General features: G+C 41.8%; 2 protein-coding genes across 2 annotated transcripts in view; one reads left to right on the top strand and one right to left on the bottom strand.

The window, feature by feature from the left end:
- NENF (neudesin neurotrophic factor) overlaps window positions 1–576 on the bottom strand; it is a 4,587-nt gene extending 4,011 nt beyond the window's left edge. Inside the window, exon 1 of the mRNA XM_026846265.1 lies at window positions 507–576. Coding sequence (XP_026702066.1) covers window positions 507–576 — 70 coding nt within the window. The remainder of the gene's footprint in view (window positions 1–506) is intronic.
- TMEM206 (transmembrane protein 206) overlaps window positions 1–19,258 on the top strand; it is a 53,790-nt gene that overhangs the window by 30,297 nt on the left and 4,235 nt on the right. Inside the window, exons 6-11 of the mRNA XM_026845870.1 lie at window positions 3,867–3,963; window positions 5,549–5,758; window positions 7,759–7,913; window positions 9,390–9,532; window positions 15,803–15,931; window positions 19,081–19,096. Coding sequence (XP_026701671.1) covers window positions 3,867–3,963; window positions 5,549–5,758; window positions 7,759–7,913; window positions 9,390–9,532; window positions 15,803–15,931; window positions 19,081–19,096 — 750 coding nt within the window. The remainder of the gene's footprint in view (window positions 1–3,866; window positions 3,964–5,548; window positions 5,759–7,758; window positions 7,914–9,389; window positions 9,533–15,802; window positions 15,932–19,080; window positions 19,097–19,258) is intronic.

Below are 19,258 nucleotides of genomic sequence, written 5' to 3'. Positions count from 1 at the left end.
GCAGGGCTGGCCGGGGAGCGCCGCCGGAGCGAGTCGCCCGCCACAGGGAGCCCTCCGCGCCTTAACCGGCCCCTTCTGGCCCGGTCGCATCCGCTGGAGCCCGAGCGGGTGTCGCCGTGGGCCGTCATCTGCTAGGTGTTGGCCCCGACCTTCCTCGCTGCTGGCTGGCCGGGGCACCAGGTTGCATCTGCCCTCTCCAGAAAGAAGCGGGTGTTCTGCGCACCCTGACTGTCACGTTTTACCTTTCAACGCGGTTAGAATAACCGGCAGCTGTTCTTTAAGTGTGTGAGGTAGGTGCAGCTGGCCGGTGAGCTCCGTAACCGGAGCTTTCCTAAGGAGAGGCGCGCTGTCGGGCCCGAGAAGCAGCTTTGGTACCAGGGCTCTCCCTCAGATGGGAAGCGGAAGGCCGCGCTATCATCCTGCCAAGAGCCCGGGGCAGCGCCGGGTTTGCATATCAATGCCCAGGCTCCGGCAGCCGGAGGGCCTTGCTGGCTCCTCTCTCCCACTAGAGACATAAGCTGCTTGTGCCGAGTTCAGCAGCGGTGGAGGCTTGCAGCAGGGCACTTTTGTTTGCATCTCGCCGGCGAAAAGAATGCAGATGTTTGCCTTCCCCTGCGTGTGATGGGTAGTTTGGGGCTCTGGTTTAATACGTTCTAATTTAGTTTAGTACCTCCGATTAGTTTCAGCTTCTGGTTTTCATGCTAGGCTAGAAGGCACTGGGAGGTGATGAATCAGTGGAACAGCAAAAGGTCTGAAGGGACAAGTTCTCCTTTTGTTTAAGAGGGTTTTATCCTGAAGGAAGTTTTTATCCCATGATTATCAGGATGAAATTAACTCGTGTAAGAGCTTGTATGTAGGGGAGGTACCTCAGAGAGTTAATGAAATCACATTGATGCCTGAAGTATAGACCAGACTATGCATGTTACATTTCCGCCTTGTGTATCAGCCACCGCTGACACTGCTCTGTATGTTTGGGACGGTTCCAAACTCCATGGTGCAAGTCTAGATGGTGTGTAAGTGCAGCAGCTGTGTTTCCACACATTCTCCAGCACCTGTGGCAGTCTGTGATGCTCCTGCCCCTAGCAAGGATGCTCAGTTGTCTGGAATTGCTTTTTCTTAGCTTGTCTTTGCCCAGTGCTTTTCTGTGTGCAGGACTGAAAAAGAACTGCCAGGTCACAGGCAGCCTCCTGCAGTTGTTTCTCACTCAGCTGTACATGCCAAGCCCAGACGAATGCTGAACAAAGGTCTGTTTCCTGCCCTTCCTGCTCTTGACATCCTATCCTATCCTATCCTATCCTATCCTATCCTATCCTATCCTATCCTATCCTATCCTATCCTATCCTATCCTATCCTATCCACATCCTATCCTATCCTATCCTATCCACATCCTATCCTATCCTATCCTATCCACATCCTATCCTATCCTATCCTATCCTATCCACATCCTATTCAGACTTAACTGCCCTGCAGATCTGCGGTCCTTGTGCATTAGCACAATGATCCAATCTTTACCAAAAGTAAGAGGTAGGAAATGCTGGCCTGTGAGGGTGAATACCATTGGTGTACACCAGGTCACTGTTGTCATTTGCCTTGATATGGGGATTCTGTCAAGCGTGGAGAAACTAGAATTGGCTGTTGTGCTGGCTTTCTAGTCATTAGGAGGCTGTAGATCAATATGTCAGTGAGTTGTTGAGTTTGTTGGTCTGTGCTGCTGTGCCTTGTAGAGTCAGTTTACTGCGTGCTGTACGCTCAAAACACAGTGGCTGAGCCACGAATAGCACCAGGTTCTTGGTGACCTCAGTAGGTCTATGCAACTTCACCTCTTGTCAAGTCAGGCGTTCAGGATTTGCAGTGAAATTAGTTGGGTTTAGGGGATTTTACAGACCAGCTCAAGATACTGACTGCACCTGAGACAATGTTAGCACTCCTGTTTTTGACTAGCTGTACTTAACTGGTTTTATATGTGAAGAGGTTATGAAACTATCTGCCTTAGAGCAGAGATAAGAAAACATAGTTGCTTATTGTTTGAGGTTTTGTTCCTAAGGAACACTGAATGGTTACATTTTTCTGAGTTTTTCTTCTCTCCTAGACATTGAAGAGTTGCTGTAGGTCCTCTTGGGAGGATAAGAAATGTTATGTATCGTGTTCTTATTTAAACTTGTGTTGGGATCTTTTTTCTATCAGGAGTAGAATTCACTTACCCTCTACCTAACCTCAGTTGATGAGGTGCCTGTACCTGGGGAAGGGTGGCTGAACTAGAGAGGTGTGGTAATCAGCTGAGAAAATGCAGTGATGACTTTGTAACTTTTTGGATCAGCTCTGGTAGAACAGAACAGAACAGGCTTCTTAGCTGTTTTAGCCTAACCAGTACAAGAGGTTCAGTGAATACTCTTCCTGTGTCAGATGAGCTTCTTTTGGATCAGGTGAACAAATAGAACTACCGTGCTTCTACAAAAAGGAGCAGAGTGTTAATTTTCCTTAATTTTAGGAAGATAATTGAAAAAGGTATCATCGATTGGGTTCTGTAAGTCTCCTGCAAATGAGCTGAGTTTAGCCTGTTGGTTACCTGTTCACTCCATGCCTCACACCATGGGAAATCGTGCTTTATTTATGTGCAAAGAATTTAAAAACAAGTGGGTAACTGCTTTCAACTTGCTTTGCATGGTGGAAATGAATACGGAAATACAGCAAGAGATGATTGACACTTTACGTCAGACTTTGAAGATGTAAAATGAGTGGACTCTTTCCTAATAAGTGCAAATGATGATCTCTAATGATGATTTAAATACTGAATTAAAGTTGGGTGAAATAAAAGCACTTCCTTATGGATACATGTACTTTACTGTTGAGTAAGTTGGGGGTGTAAAGTTTAATAGCATTCAGTGTGGCTGCTGCATTAACTGTGCCCCCATTTTCCTTGAAATAGGAACAAAGCTAATCTTCCTTACTTAATTGGGTAGGTGATGCTGAATGTTTAGCTTGAACAGTTACCGTGCAACACGTGATGCGCTGCAAGCTTGTGCCCCAGTTTGCCTTGCTCTAATTTGTATGTCAGTCCCTGCCATGAAAGAAATCTGGAAAACATACAGGAAAATTTAATAAAGTCTAATACTTCACAATCTCATGTGACACCTATCTGACATGAGAAGCTTCTGACTTTGATGGAGGTGTCTTGGCCCAGAGCTCTGAATAGCAAAACAAGAAAACATTTGATTTCTGTTGCTGTTTTAGAAACACTGGGAGACTAATTAGTTGCATAACCGCTAATATATAATAATATGTGCAGTGAGCTCAAATAAGTACCAGAAATGTAGGGATGTTTGTCTGTTGTCTTGTAATGACCCACCTACCTATGTGGCTGAGACTGCATTTGAGTTACTTGCCCTAATACCTGTCAAAGTGCAACTCACTCTTTGCACCTCTTTATGTAGAAGTGCCAATTCTCTGTTTGCAGGTATGGGCTGTGGTTTGTTTATGCCTAAAAAATATGTTATTGAGTGACAGAATTAAGTTCCTCCTTATTTCAGAGGGCATTGTGCTAATTGGGGGTTTAATGTGAGCTGAAACTGCCAGGGAAACAATTACTTTGATCTTGAAAGAAATCATGATGCCATTGTTGAAGAAGCAGGATGGAAGTAGGCCATCTTTCTCTTTTTTTCGGTGTGCAACTCACTTAATTTTTAGCTGTAGGTCTACAAAAATGTGGCCCTTGTGAACAAGTGAAACAGATGTTGGGTGCTCTTGGACTGGGATCATTTTTTTGTGTGTTTGGTTAGTTGGAGCCTCTTTTATTTGTACCATAGAAATTCCAACAATTGCAAGTTGAGAGCATGTTTGGAAATTGAACCACTGTTTTAACTACACAGCTGAGTGAAGATGTGGAGCGAGTATCTGAAAACCCAACAGATGAGAGAGAAGGAGAGATGGAAGTTCATGAAGATGCCAGCTCTGTTATTTTACCAGGTGAGAACTACTGACCCAGAAATTACCAATTTTAAGCTGCTTCTGCATGTGGGTTTGGTTGGGGGTTTTTTAATTGCAGTTCTGAAAGCAAACAAAACAGTAAATTACTTATTTTGGGGAATAAATACTGATAGAAAGCCAAGGATTTTTTTCAGGGATTGAGATGAGAACATTTCTTTGCCATGAACTGCTCAAAGAGGATTCAGCACATCTGGTTCTGAGATAGCTGAGTGTGTCATCTTCCTTTGTGTTGTATCTTACCTGAGTTGCAGTGTCTGTGGTGGCAGTGGATTGCAAGCAAAGTCTGTGCCAGCTTTACATGAGCAAGGTGCAATATTGAACAGATCTGCTTTTAAATGGTTTTTAGTTAGACTGTTCAGACCTGCTTTTGGAGGGTGAGGGGCAGTGTTAAATGGGCTTATTGCAGCTCAGATGTAGGCATTAAGGTAAGCCAACCCAAAATGAGTATCGTCTAAATGCTTTGCAGCTGTTCAAGACATACTTGTTTCAGTAGTGCAATTTTATGCATATTAATATCCTGATTTCTTTGGCTGCCATCTCCTGGCACGTAACTTGGGATCATGTGTGTGACCGTAGACCTTTGTAAGAGCTAATGTGTTCAATAGGATTTACTACAAGGCCAGTGTTTGCTGTGGTAAGGAACAAACACCAAACCCTGCTATTACAGTTAAAGGGCAGAGTGTGGCATGGCCTTAGAAGGCCTGACTCATTAAATTACATCACACAGAAGAGTCAGAGTAAAATATGCCTACTTATCTCCTTTCATATGTTAGGTTTTAATGCTCCTTTTGTGTGTTCAGCTATATATCACTAACAGGTGAAACATGACGTGTAACTTAAGAGTATGTGAACTTTTTCCTTACAAGTATTGCCAAAAGAAATGGCGAATGCAGGGAGGGTGGGGAAAGCAGTGTCTGCGTACAAGTGTGACTAGTGTCAAGATCTTCAGGGAATAAGCTTTGAAGTCAAGAATTGAGAGAATTGGGTTGGTCTTTTTCTAGCAGTAATTGAAGAATCTGTTTGTGAAACTTTATGTAGTATGCACAAGGAGTTACGAACCAGAATCCAGAAGTGAGATGGTGACAGATATCTAGTGACTCATGCCATGTTGGAGACGCAGTGCAGTGTAAGCTGTATAGCTGTGTAAGAGCATTAGAATATTAAATCTCTGTGTGTGTGTAAGAATCACTTCAGACTGGCAGGGGGGAAAGGAATTATTCTTTCCAGGAGGAAACACTGACCATGAGCAGACTTTTTTTCTTATGAACTTTGAACTTTGTTTCTGAGTTGTTCTTCTTGAAAACAAACCTTGTTTCCTGTCTGCCCTGTCCTTAAGCAGAGTGCCAAATTCAACATGTGAGAAAGTGGCACAATCTTTGGATGATTATGCCTCATGCTTGAGAAAGACACATTTGTCTGACCAGCAGTCAAAACCAGCAATAGTTGTGGGTTTTTTAATCAAGCTGAGTTTGAGGCAAGTGATTGATCTTTAAATGAACACTACATTAACTCAGCCCAAATATCTGTATTTTAAAGTCCTAATCCATATTCTGTTTGGTTCCAGATAGTGAACTGGGTACTACTGCCCCTTCTTTGCGTTTCAGCAAGACCTGCCTAAAGAATGTTTTTTCAGTAATTCTCCTGTTTATTTATCTGCTGCTCATGGCTGTAGCTGTGTTCCTTGTCTACCAAACCATCAGTGACTTCAGAGAGAAGCTCAAGCATCCAGTGATGTCTGTCTCTTACAAGGAAGTGTCCTTGTATGATGCACCTGGTAAGACTGGTAACAAACAAAATGGGTTAAGTTGTTCACATTTATCTTAGACTTCAATTTTTGGTGTTGATTTTTCAGGGCCCAGAGTGCATATAATGCTTTGACCCAGGTCTTTCACTTCCTCTTTTAATCTATGCTGTGTTGACTTTGCATGGAAATGTTAATATTGTACAGGGGATTTTGGGACTTTCATGCCAATAGCATGAATGACATTAGCTGTGGAGCATTATCCAACACTTAATAGGTAAGAAGTGTTTTCAGACCCTAAAATGAGTCCTCTTTCAGTGACAGAAGGTAATTCCTTATGGAAATATTCCCAAAACTGTTTCATTCGAACAGGGTGACACATAGGATGTGTATCAGGACCTCAGTGCTGCACTGGACAGTGAGATGCTGTTGACAGTAAAGGAGGTGAATTTCTCAAACCAACCACAAAATAAGCACAATGCCACTTTCTGCTTCTGTTCTGCATTGTTTACAACTTGGTATTACATCAGTAGGCAATGAAGATGTGATGTGACTGCAGGGAACAATGTTGGCATGAAAATGCTGTGTGGCATCAGAAAACTGTGTTGCAGTTTGCGGGAGGGATTATGTCACAGAAGCATTTTTGAATAGTGAGTTCTATAGTTATAATTTTTTTTAATTATCCAGTAACCTTGCATAAATAGAGCTGTGGTAGGTCAGTTACCAATTTAAAAATAACACTTTTGTTTGAAGTGTTACCACATTTTACAAATTGTGGCTGAAAGGTGTTTCAAGTTGTTGCTATATTCCTGCAGTTGTTTTTCTGTATGGTCAGTTAGGCTTAGCTCTGTAAGTAGGTCTTTGTGTTTGGGCCATATGGATCTGACTGTAAGAGCAGGCTGCTTGCTTTTTTTTTTTTTTTTAATGTGAGCTTTTCATACAGGAACAGGAGGAAAATGTCATTTAAAAAAGCAGAGCAACATACGTATAAATCCAGAATTATTGTCGGGGATCCCTGCCAGATCAGAGAACCTAAATTAATGTAGCGCTTTGCTTTGTCGCTCTGTTAAGGTGATGAGATAGCAAGTTGCAGGCACAGAGTACTGAAGAAGGGGATAAAGCATTTTTAGACTGATATATGCTGATGGCTTTGACATCTCACATTTTGGGGGACAGGTGATTTCATTGTGTGAGTTAATCGTATCTAATAACTCAAATCATATTTTTTGGGGGGTAGTTGGACTAGATTATCTTCAAGTAGACTTGTTTCCAGTAATAAATGTGGCATATGTGGCGTAACAGGATTTTTGGTTTTGAGCCTTGTATTTTGGTAGTCTTTTACAGCTGAGGTGACTGAGGTTCTTTTAATGTGTGCTGTTTGTCTGAAACGGTAGGCTTATAGGGTGTATGAAATTTCCATACAAGTGAAGTAGTAGCCTGCCTACCCAATGATATAAGTAAATAAGCATTAGTAACAATTACTACTTCCTTTATGGCTCTGATTTTTATTCCATTGTATTCAGCGAACAGAAGATGCTAGATGTCCTGAAGAGCATATTTTCACTTCTATTAGATCTGCCAGGGATCTTTGATCTGTCATGTGTAGTACTATTTCCAAGTAAAATTTGACATGTTGAATGATAATATCTGAAAACGTGTATATGCTGAAGCACTACATGTCCCATTTGACATCAGTTAGTCTCCTAACTTATTTTATATGTCCATTTCATTTGGGGTGAGAGCCTGTTGGTTTGTTGGAAGACTGGGGAAACTTAGTAGCTTCTGTGAACCTTGGATTGTTGTAACAGAATTATGAACCCTGTTTTTTCTTTCAACACATGGTGGGGTTTCTGTCCCAGTGCAGCTGGCACTTTTGTCCTGCTCCAGAGAAATGCTGAAGCTCGTGGTTTAATTTGATTGTTTTGCTGGATCTTGAGGATAGCTCGTTACCCTGTGGGATTAAATCCTAGAATGAAAATCTGTGTACTTGGGAAGGAAATCAATTCTGGTCAATGTTTTTTCTCCCAAAACAGGTATTGCCTTTTACCCAGGCAAGGCTAAGCTGCTGAGCTGCAAGCATCATTACTATGATCACATTCCGCCTCTGGTAAATCCAGGTCAGCCAGGAGACATTGAGTGCACCACTCAGAGAATCAACTACACAGATCCTTTTACTAATCAAACCATGGTAATAATAATAATTATAATATAATAGAAAAAAACTTATTCAGTGGGAGTTTTCTGCTCGTAATAGTATTTGAAAGTAAAAATATTTACTAAGTGCTGCCAAAAAATCCTTGCTTCTAGTTTTTTTTCAAGCCATCTGTCCTTTTGTTTTCAGAAATGTAAAAGACCCCAGTCATTCTATATATGTGTTATGGAAGATCAGCTGTCATGTGGGTGTGTGGAGAATGAAAACCTGAATGGGACAAAATAAGTCACTTTTCAGAATGAAACTCTCACTTCATTCCTCCACTAAATGAACTGGCAAGCATACTCCTTGATATAGTAAATCTAGCTCTGACTGAAAACAGTAGTGGTTATTCCATTAAAGCGGGATAGCTTACTTCTTTTTGTATGTTTGCTGGGAATGACATTTTATTTTTGTCACACTTGGAAAAGTCTTTAACTGAGCACCAAGTGCTTCATTACACTGAAATGCTGTGAGCCAATAAGATGGGTACATTGAGTGATTGTCTTAAATTGCCCTTAAAAATGCAGGGAATCCAGCTTCTATATAAATATTCAAAAAATAAAGTATTAGATACAGTCATTTGCATCTAAAGTCATTGCTCAAACTAGACATGAACAAACAGTCCAGGTACCTGCTTGGTCAGCTTTTTTCCCCTTCATGTTTTGCCTTTTGTCTAGTCACCATTTCTTTCTGGGAAGCAGCTGCTTAGTATGTTCAAAAGTGATATTCTAGGTGCAAGTCTAGTTTAATTTCTGCCACTAATAGGCTCCTCTTGCATGTTTTATCAAACTGAGAATCTGCATTTTATGTTGCCTGGTGGATTCATTTAGAAGCTTGCAGCTGGAGGCCCTGGTCCTGCAGTGGAATAGAGGCACTGAGGCAGAAACCTCTGAACCATGTAGAGCCCAGTTCAAATTGGCTGAATCCTTTTGCAAGCAACAGCTTGCTGTTAGATATGCCTGCACTACTTTTTAAGTTGTGTTCTGCCTGGTATCATTTTTCGTTGGTTTTTTTTTTTTCCTTTTGGCAGCTTACTTACGTGCTGGGGACTGTGAAACTGTTCCCTCTTTCTCAGGAAGCAGCCTGATGTTCTCCACATCAGGTTCCACATTAACTTGTTTCATGTCAAGAGCTGAAGGTTCCTAGACCTTGATGCTCAAAACAGTTTTGATTGTCCTTCTGCAGAATGCAGGCTGCAGGGCCTTGACATGCACCCAAAGGACTGTGATAGAACTAAAGCAGATTTCTTAGAAAAACACTAAATCTTGATGTAAAGACTTCATTTTTAAACTAACAGGAGGAATTCTGTTGGCATTCTTGTTAGATGTTTTAGCAGACGTATACTTATTAGAAGCCAAGAAAATCTTGGTGTGCATTTGATTTCTGTGGATATTAGTGACAGATGGCAAATTAATGGACAGGAAATGAGGATTCCTTTGCTACTCTCACCATCTCTCTGTTTGCTTACAGAAGTATGCTTTGGTTGTTCAAGGCCCTCGTGATGTGAAGAAAAAGGAACTGGTGTTTTTGCAGTTTTATTTAAATGGAACAGACCAAGATTTTAGCGCCATTGACTACCTTCTGTTTTCTTCTTTCCAAGAGTTCATCAACAGGTATGTAGACAAGCTCATAGCCTGTACCTGCAATGAACGATTGAACGTGCTACAACAATACTAGTGAAAGCAGGGCTTTTTAAGTAAAAATCAGACAGGCTTTTATATCCTCTTTTTTTTTTTTTTTTTTTTTTTTTAATGTTTGGGTTACATTGATGCTCTTTCATGTCTTAGGTTACTAATCTTACATTTTAGAAAATGAATTGAGGACTTTTTCAGTGACAAAAACTGCTCTTCAGCTATCCTTCAGCCATTTGTTGCTGCACTTTCTAGAAGTGTGAAGTTTGCACTGGCTTACTGCTCTCTGCTGCCGTGGGTGATCAGGAAATGTGCTGTCCTGGGCAATGTGCTCAGGAAGTGCACTGAGAACACAAATGTTTCTGTGCTTTTTTTTTTTTTTAAAAAAAAAAAGCTATTACTGTAAAGATCAGATCCCTAGATTGATTTGTTCTGATTTTGTTGAAAGATTAACTATATTTCTTTCTGTTACTAGTGTTATGTAAGAATCTACAGAATGGTGTAATTTCATAGATGGGGTTTTCAAAATTTCTTTGTATTGGTTTGACAACAGTGCTATTGGAGTGACTGATCCACTTCCTTCTAAATTTAACTGGAGTGGACTTAATCCTGTCTTGAACTTTCTTGAAAGCCCCATCCTTTTTCTCACCTTGTGAGAATAAACCCCATACTTCACTGTTTAATTTTGCTTTAATTTAAATTCAAGTTCTGTTCTTTCTGTGATCCAGATTAAAAGCTAGGTAAGAGATACTAGTCACAGTGAGATCTATTAGAAAACCTCAATTTGCTCAGTGAAAAAGTAACAGGAAATAAAGGCCATATGCAGAACAAAATCGGATGAGGGGAGGGGAAGAAAAGTAACAGATTTTGTCGTAACAAAGCATCATACTGGTGTTTTTCAGATAGAGTGAAGACTGGAAGTGTTCAGTCATGGTATCTGTGGGATGCCAAAGACCAATTATCTGAACTTGCTTTTTACAAAGCATTTCTGTTACAGTGAAGGAGACATCTTAAGTCATCAAGTACTGTCTGTAACTCTACTAAAACACCTCATAAAATGCTAATATTCCAGGTATTTTAGGCATTGATATATTAGGGTGAGAAAATACCAGTCAAGAGTAATGATGTCACAGGTGCTACTCATTCCTTCTGTGTTGTTTTTTTCTTGGTTTTTGTGGCTTGTGCTGCAGTTAGCAGTACATAGAGTGGGCCTGATTCCAGCAAAGTGCCCAGCTGTTCCTGTACTGCAAGACACAAGCACCATCTGAGACCACCCCTTGTGAAACACAGAGCAGCAGGCACGGTTGTGTTGCATCTGGCTCCTGGCTTTCTGCAGGATGAGCCAAATTACCAAACCACAACTTGGTCTATGCATACTCAAGTCTTGGAAGCCACCTTTCTGTGCTCATTTTATCAATTTGCAGATAAGCTGTTTTAAGGAGCTGTTTCTACCCAAGTTAAAACATGTATGTCCTACCTAAGTTGGCAGTATCTCTGCAAGCAAGCCGTAGGTCTGCATGCTGCTGTCCCAGATGCTTGTGCTATGTGTTGTGCACAGGCAAGTTAGATATGCACAATTGCTGCACAACAGCAATAAGCGGTATTGCAAAGGTCCTAGCTTCAAGGCTCTGTGCAGGTGCCAGTGCAGGTGAATCAGTAAGAATCTGTAAGCTGTCTGAGAGAAACCTGAATTGCAACCCCCTGCCTCCCGGTTTGCCAGGTCAAATTGGTTAGATGGCAGAATCAATCCCCGAAGAGATGGGGAAGTGTCACTTTGTTCCTAGAGAAGCTGCCTTGTCTTGGTGTTGGAAGGCGCCAGGGCTGAACCTGAGAGAGTAAAGGCTGAGCCTGGGTTATGTTTGGAGCAAAGTGAAAACTCTGTTTGGGGATGCATCCTTTGTGCCCATTTGCAGCAGGTAGTAGGAGTGCAAGTTAAAACTGTTTTTAAACTAACCCATATAATGGTAAGGTTGGCAAAGGTATGTAGGACTTTAAACTTAGTAGTAAACGATCTGCATGTCTGGGTAAAATATAGTAAGAGAACCAGTTGTGCTCAGGAGGCCAGTAGTGTCTCTCTTACAGCCTTCTCCAAAGCTTGGTATAGACTGTATGGCTCATCTTGCTCAGGATTGTGTATTGCTGTCCTGGGCATGAATTGGACAGGCTCAGGGCAGGTTGAAAGTTTGCATTTTCTCCTGAATATGAAGTGCATGTGAAACCACATGCATATACGGAATGTACTTGTTCTGTCCAACTTCCAGCACACGAGAAAATAGAAATTATTTCTGGTTCATCAGTGGATGCTGAATTTAGTTGATGGGAAGTCTGGACTAAGAACTGTAGAAACTGTTGTGTATCGTTCCATACAGCCTTTTTCAGTAACTTCAGTTACTGGCTGCTATTACCTACTTTTCCTAACAAAGTGTCTCACTGGTTGTGAGAGAATATTATTAACAATGTGTCCAGCAATTCATGTAAAGTGTTGTCAGAGATGCCAAGATATATGCTAAAACTCATGAGATAGCATAATTGCAAGTGTTTTGTTATGGCTGCAAACATCTTAGGTTGGCCTGGGCAGGCAGACTGCTGTAAAATATTTGTGTAGGGTATTCAATCATCTTAAATCAAAACTCCTTGAAATTGGTGAGAGAAGTCCTGCTATATCTACACCACAGAGCAGGATGTGACACTGTGTAGGCAGTATTAGGCGCAGCTCACTTTTGCTTTAAATGGCAATAGTCCTGTCAGTGAAGGCTGCTGCAAGCATCAGGAATAATTAAAATGGCATCCAGAGACTTGTATCTTTAAGTGTTTTTTTTGAGGCATAGCAAGTGGTGAGGACTGAAGTGAGGTCCGGTTCTTTCTGTCTAGGGTTTTATTCTCTGCAGCTCTTCTGCTAAAATTGGATCGACAGACTGCCTGAAACTGGCACTGCTTGCTAGTTTTGTTCTGGCCTTCACAGAACACTGCTGAACAGTGTGCTATTGTTGGCCTGTGAGTTGGAGGGATACTGCCACCGGCTTCCTTTTTTCTTCTTTCTTTTTTTTTTTTTTTTTTTTTTTTTTTTTTTTTTTTTTTTTCTTTAAGACAGTGGCTGTCTGTACCATATTAATTGGAGGGAAGGAAATAATGAAACCCTTGCAAATTTTTTAAAAAGTGCAGCTAAATAAACAAGTGCCTTTCCTGAACTGTCATTAATATAATACGTGGGTTTAAGAAGAAAATCCTCTGAACATAATACTGACAAAACTATTGTTAGCATAGCATGTAAAATAACTTACAGTCATATGAAATGATGAATACCAGTCTGAACAGATCAGAGATTATTTAAGGGTCTAAACAGAGCTCCATGTTCATGTCTCTGGTCTGAAGTGCTGCGTGCAGAGAAATAAATTATAACATAGAAAGGTCGAGACTTTTGGTACCACACCATCTGACACTTTGTTAGATCCCATGGCTGTCTGAGAGTTTCCCAGTCTAGGGAAAAGCAAAAGCAATAAATTGGGTTTGACCCATCTGTGGGTTTGGCTCTTGCTGTTGCATTGGAATCTGCGGTGGGACGTCCTAAGCTGCCTCTGGCTCTTGCGGGTGGGTCCACAGAGTGTTAGAAGGATCCTCTGCAGCGCTCCAGCCCAGTCCGGAATGAGGTCAGTAACTCCCACAGCTGGGACAATACAGTCTCATAGTCTGGGCTGGGGCAGAGGGCTCCCTCTCAGTAGTTTGAACTGTTAGTGGTTACCAGAGCGCTGAGGGGAGACCAGGGCTTGAGTGAGACAGTGGCCTCCTGCACTTTTCTTTCGCCGCTGTGATATAGGAATTTTTACATGGTCTCGAGGCACCGTTAATATCCTGAGACAGTGGGAATCTTGCCATATGTCTAAAGGACAGTGTAATAGAAGGAACAACTTACTGAACAACAGCAACAAAAAATGTGCAGCCTCTGCAGGTTGTCTGTCTTTGGGGTGAAGAGGGAATTGAAAAGAAATGCCTGGAGAATTGTTCGATTTAAGATCCCTTGTCTGTCTTGTGTTCACTTAGTTGTGTGTGGTTTTTAAGCTGTGTTATTTGCCCTCTGCTATCTGTGTGCAAAGCTTGTGCCTCTCTGCTCTGCTCCCCCACCCCACCTCTTTTTTTTTTTTTCCCCTGACTCTGGCAGTGGTCTGGATGATGGGCACATGCAAGCAGATGCCTTCTCAGATCACTTCTCCGCAGCTTCTCTTAAGATATTAATCATTCTTTTTCAAGCATACAATTACTGTCAAAGGCAAAGTATACTACTGCTGTTTGCTTACCATGTAAGTTGTGGCTGTAACGTTCAGCTCTGCGTCATAACTTCCTGCCTCAATTTTCCGTGTAGGTTTGGAAAGCTTTTCTAGGATGCTGTATTTAGTCCAGCGTTAGGCATATGACTGACTGGCAGAGTGCTAATTCTGTTTGTTCCCCTGAGTGGCCAAGTGCTGTGCTCTTCTATACTGTCCCATCAGCTGCCGCTGTACCTAACATACCAAAGAGGGAAGAAATCACGGTCAGATTAGGTCCTCCTGTGTCGCTGGTTTGTGTGCTGAGGAGCAGTCAGGCGATGGGCTTTGTTCTTATGCTTTGCCCACATCTTCCCTGTGGGGGTTAGAGAGGCACACTGCCATACTGTTGGGGTCACTAAACAGGCATCTAACATTACAAATAGATAAGGATATTCCTAACTTGCTAAAACACTCTGGAGTATCATCTGTCTTGATGGGTAGCAAAGCATGTTAGTTTTTCTTTCCAGAAACACTTCTTCTTTCTGTTTGTATGGACAATGGAGTTCTCTGTTTGAGCACATCACCCGAAGCCCTGACTTGAGAGCAATGGCTTTGCTAGGTTTTGCCTTCCTTGGAACATGTGCATATTCATCTGTTAAGCCTGAGCAGGCATCATAGTACAGGGTAGCCATCAGTATATTCTTTTTTTTCAGTGTGTGCTTTTGCTGCCCTGTAGACAAGGAAGGCATCTTGTTTTGTAGGAAGAAAAGAAGACCCAATTCTGAAAACTAAGGAAAAAGACAGGAAAAATGCAAATCCAGTCAGTGCTTGTATAGGACAAATCTTCCTGACCAGTCTGTTCTCTAGCACAAGAACTTGCTTCTTCAGCCCAACTTTTCTTCTATGATTCTTTGCCTCTTTCTCCTGGAAGACCAAAATACCTTTATCTTCCCACTGACCTAGTCATGTGCCCCCTCAGCCATATAAGCAAAGTATATTATTTCCCTTCACCTAGGAAGATGGATTTAGTCAGAGTCAAAACCTTTTCCCTTTCTCAAGGACCAGCATACCCTGACACATCTCTGCATCCTGAAATCTATCCTTAGTAAAAATCAGCAGTCTGTGCTTTAATGATTCATGACATCACAGTGGCTTACCCCTTCATTTCAAATGAAACCTTGTTGAAAAAGCAGCTGCAGGGCCAGGCTTATTTCATAGAGATGACATGCAAATGGCTAAAATCACAGTACTGAGGAGCTCCAAGTAAATAGCATGGTTAATTCACTGTGTCCTGTGCAGCTGGTAGAGAAAGGATGGAGACAGGTAGGTCTTAGAGCCTGTACCACTTGTAGCGTGAGGGGTATTGGAAGCCTTAAAATGGCTTATGGTCTACTATTAAAAAAAAAGACACAGCAGTCCTGCTGTTCTGGGGCTACAAATACCTGTGACTGCATGTTGGAAAAGCAGCTGTGTTATTGCAGGTGGGAGCCTTACACCAAAGGGACAGTGTTTCCAAAATAATAGGAATATACTGAATATACATTTCAAAGCGTTTTAAGTATGTCTGCATTGCAACCAGTTTATTTGCATCCCAGAAGTGGGGTGAAGCAGCCTGCCCTGCCTCTAGGATGTTCTTTCCATCTCTTGCTTCGTAGCATTGTGGCGAGTTGTTTCCTGGGGTCCTGGCTCTGCTCCTTTCTGTCCAAGAGATGCCAGATGAGTAGAACAAAGCTCCTCCGTAAGGCAGAACAATCCCGAGGGGCAGGCAGAACTCTAGGGTGGTAGGGCACCAGGTAGGGCTTCTGTGGTTAAGAGCACAGGAGTGCGAGTGCTACCGCTAATCAAAACATCACTACTCACAATGTTTTAGATATGGTTCAGCTGCTAAAATTCAGCATAAAAGGAATTGTAAACACATTTTGAAGTGCCTGTAGATCTGACATTTTCCTGCCTACAGTACTCAGATACCGCTCTGAGTTTGGTCAGTAAAGTAATGGTCTTTTTCTTTTAGTCCAGAAAAAGCAGAATTCATGAAGGACTGTGAAAGTTCATACTCCGGCTGGAAGTTTTCCGGAGGCTTTCGAACTTGGGTCAAGATGTCCTTGGTGAAAACAAAAAAAAAAAAAAAAAAAAAAAAAAAGTGTTTTGGGACCTCTTAGTTTATTAAGAACTAGTTACTGCCACAGTTTTAATGATAACTGTCCACTAGAAGCAGTTCTTGGGGCAAATAACAGTATGAGTTGGAAGAAGGGTGGGTAGATGGGTTGGTTAAATGAAACATCAGGAGCTTGGCTTTTGTTTCACTGCATCCATTGTGCCACTTCCACTGAGCAGTTTTGGCTTACAGTTACTTACGTTCCTTCTTAACATGGAGAGCGTCTGTAAAAGCATCATGACATTTATGTCTCGGCTGTTGATGTGGCCTAGTGACATATCTCAGGCAAACATCTCCTAATGGGGAGGCCAGAAAATCCAGGGCTTGAATGTGACCTAAGTAAGACCTGTAGTCTGAAGTAAGGGTCCGAAGAGACTGACATATCAATATTAACACAGCTACCTTTAGTTCAAGGTGGGGAACAATTGCCAAAGGAACTGTCTAAATAAGAGATAGTACTGGAAAGAGGTGGTATTTAGGCTGATGTTAGCATGAAGAGGTAAACACAAGCCTTGTATCCTTTGTAGCATTCTCATGTCTGCTTTTTGTTTAGGTTTGGGATTTTTAGCTGTTGAATATGCTTAGAATAATAGAGTAACTTCTTGCATCAATTCAAACTAGAAAATAGGCAGGTGGAAGATGCAACCTTAGCTGGAGATGAAATGACTTTTACTTTTGGTCCTGTTCTGTTCACAGTAATGGACAGGAGAATAATTGTTTTGAGTTTGTTATCTTGCTCCCAGTGTTGGTTGAAGAGGAAGTGTCTCATTAAATGTGAGAAATAAGAATTTTAAGAGTAATCCTTTCCAGAGAATGTATCTTTCGGAGACTACACTTAATCCGTGGTACGCTTGGAAGCAGTACTTTGTGGAGATAGAAATGAAGCAGAATCTTCAGTTCTCCTGTCTTTAGTTCTTAGAGTTAGGGCATTACATGGTGAAGCCTTAAGGGAAGAGCTGAGGTAGTTACCCTCCTACTCCCCTGGAGGAAGACAGGAGACAAATCCCAGAGTCATGCAAGTCCCCAACTAATGTCTTATTTTGGAGTAAAGGAAAGAACGCATCAGTCAGCTGCTGCCACGTACGCACTAACAGCAGTTGTCTGTCTGTCCTTCATCACTGACACTCTGTATCTATCACTTGCCATTTTGTACTTACCATTGTAGGGTCTTTGAAAGTCCTCCTTTTTGTGGCCAAGTCTAACCTGTCTCAAAGTGGAAACAAAAAGCTGAGCTTTTTGTGACCATAAACATTAATTTAGTCCAGCATCTATGGACTCTATGATCATCTGTGTAGGTGTACACTGTGTTGGTTGGTTTTTTGTTTGTTTTGTGGGTTGGCTGTTTTTTAATAAAATCTAGGAAATAGGAATTGGTACAAAAAATTTTGGGCTTCAGATCCCACTAGAAGCTGATGCAGTAGAAGCTGAAATAGCTCAGACATAAATTGCACTTGCTTTGTTTGACAGTACATCTGCTCAAATTGCATAAGGAAATCCATTAGCCTTTCAAATCTAAAACTGGGAGATGGCATACCAGAAAGATGGATACAAGTATTAGGTCAAATAGCAGTCAGTCTGCCAACTAGCCCAGTAGTCATTACTTTGGCTTTTATTCCTTTCCCATTGCCTTCATTTAGCTTTGCATACTGTTTGCTTCCTGGTGTGCAGTTTTCTTGAATGAGTGTAGGTGGGGTGATGGTATGCTGCAACAAGTAAATGAGCCGTAGGAGCGTAGGGTAAGCCTGCAGCAAAGGTGTTTGACCAGAAAATGTGAGGTGGCGAAGCTCCCGTGTGCTCTGAATGGACACACATAGTGTTTGGACTCCCGCTTCTACGTGTTTGCAGCCTAAATCTGGTCAGGGCAGGGTGTGTGGAGAAGACTGATAGGAATCTTCAAGTATTTGAAAGAACTAAGCCATGGTAGATGGGAGGCTTCTGTAGTAGGTCATTCTTCGTACAATGGAAAGGCTTGTAAGAAGGTGGAAATAGCAGACTGCTCAGGGACTTCCAATCCAGCCTTCCTCTACCTGGAACAATGGGCTCCCAGAATATGGAAAGGGCCGTTTCCTCCATCTGTCTCATGTTCCTGTCACAACCCTGAAATGCAGTTACAGTACTGCTGGATTCTTGACTTCCCGTACAGCATTAAACTAACATAGGCAGAGCAGCAGTACTCCCTTGTGTGCACACCAAGGTGTAAGTACTTTGAGGGTTGGAGAAGGGGCAGGTCCCTCCATCACTTGTTCTGGTGCAGCTGGGGTGTGCTTTCCCTTTAGGGAACTGCCTGGCTCTTGACCAGTTTACATTGTCTCCTAGCAGCAGGGGGTTAGTGCAAACCCTGGTGTTGCTGCATGTGTACAAACTCCGTGCACTTCCCCTCTGGGCTGGGGGTGCGTGTGTTACAAGATAAATGTTTTTCTGAGGCCTGATGTCTTAAGAACCACCATCAGGAAAGTATTAAGACTATGGCTTTAGCTGTAACATCGAACTGTACACTGGTGGGATTGCGCTAAAGCTCTCTGCTGCTCAGTGCTAGTTTCAAATGGTAACCTAGTTAATGGGCAGTACTGGAAAGTATGTTTTTTAATTGTTAACATCTAGGCTTCCATTTCCCTTCCGTTTTCATTCTGCACTTGCTAGCATCTTCTAGTTTATTCTACAGCTGATTTTTAAATTAAAAAAAAAAAAAGTCTTCCTGCCACTATCATGTGGTTCTCTGGTAAATAAAAATAATCTAGCATTCATTTGTGAGAACTTTCCAAATACTGTATTACTTTTCAGTAAATGAATTTTGCAAATGAAATTTCCCCCCTTGAAAGGGGAAAAAACTATGTAATAAAATAAAGGCTCTAGCTACCAGTGTAAAAATGGTATTGCAGGGGTATTTAAGTGAGAAATAGGAAAAGAATACAGACATGAGACAGATGGAGGAAACTACCCTTTCCATATTCAGGGAGCCCATTGTTCCAGGTAGAGGAAGGCTGGATTGGAAGTCCCTGAGCAATCTGATATTTCCACCTTCTTACACGTATTTTCTGTTGCACAAAAGACTCATTACACCACTGAAGAAAGTAACGTGCACATTTGCCTTTTCTTTCTCTCCCCAGACTAGTGTGGTTAACTATATTGACCAGAGAACTAAACCAAGAAGTGACCAGCTGTTTTTTGTGGTATTTGAATGGAAAGATCCTTTCATACAGACTGTTCAAGATGTGAGTAACATGCTAGTCCCTTTTTGAATCATCTGACTGTACACACTCATGGTTTGTATGTGCATGTACATGCCTCTCTCACCTCGCTCCAAGCAGAAAT

This window comes from Athene cunicularia (genome assembly GCF_003259725.1).
Source record: "Athene cunicularia isolate RWA chromosome 3 unlocalized genomic scaffold, athCun1 chr3_part1, whole genome shotgun sequence".
Taxonomy (NCBI): Eukaryota; Metazoa; Chordata; class Aves; order Strigiformes; family Strigidae; genus Athene; species Athene cunicularia.
Note: the sequence above shows the minus strand (reverse complement) of the source record. Positions and strands in the feature narration are given on the sequence as shown.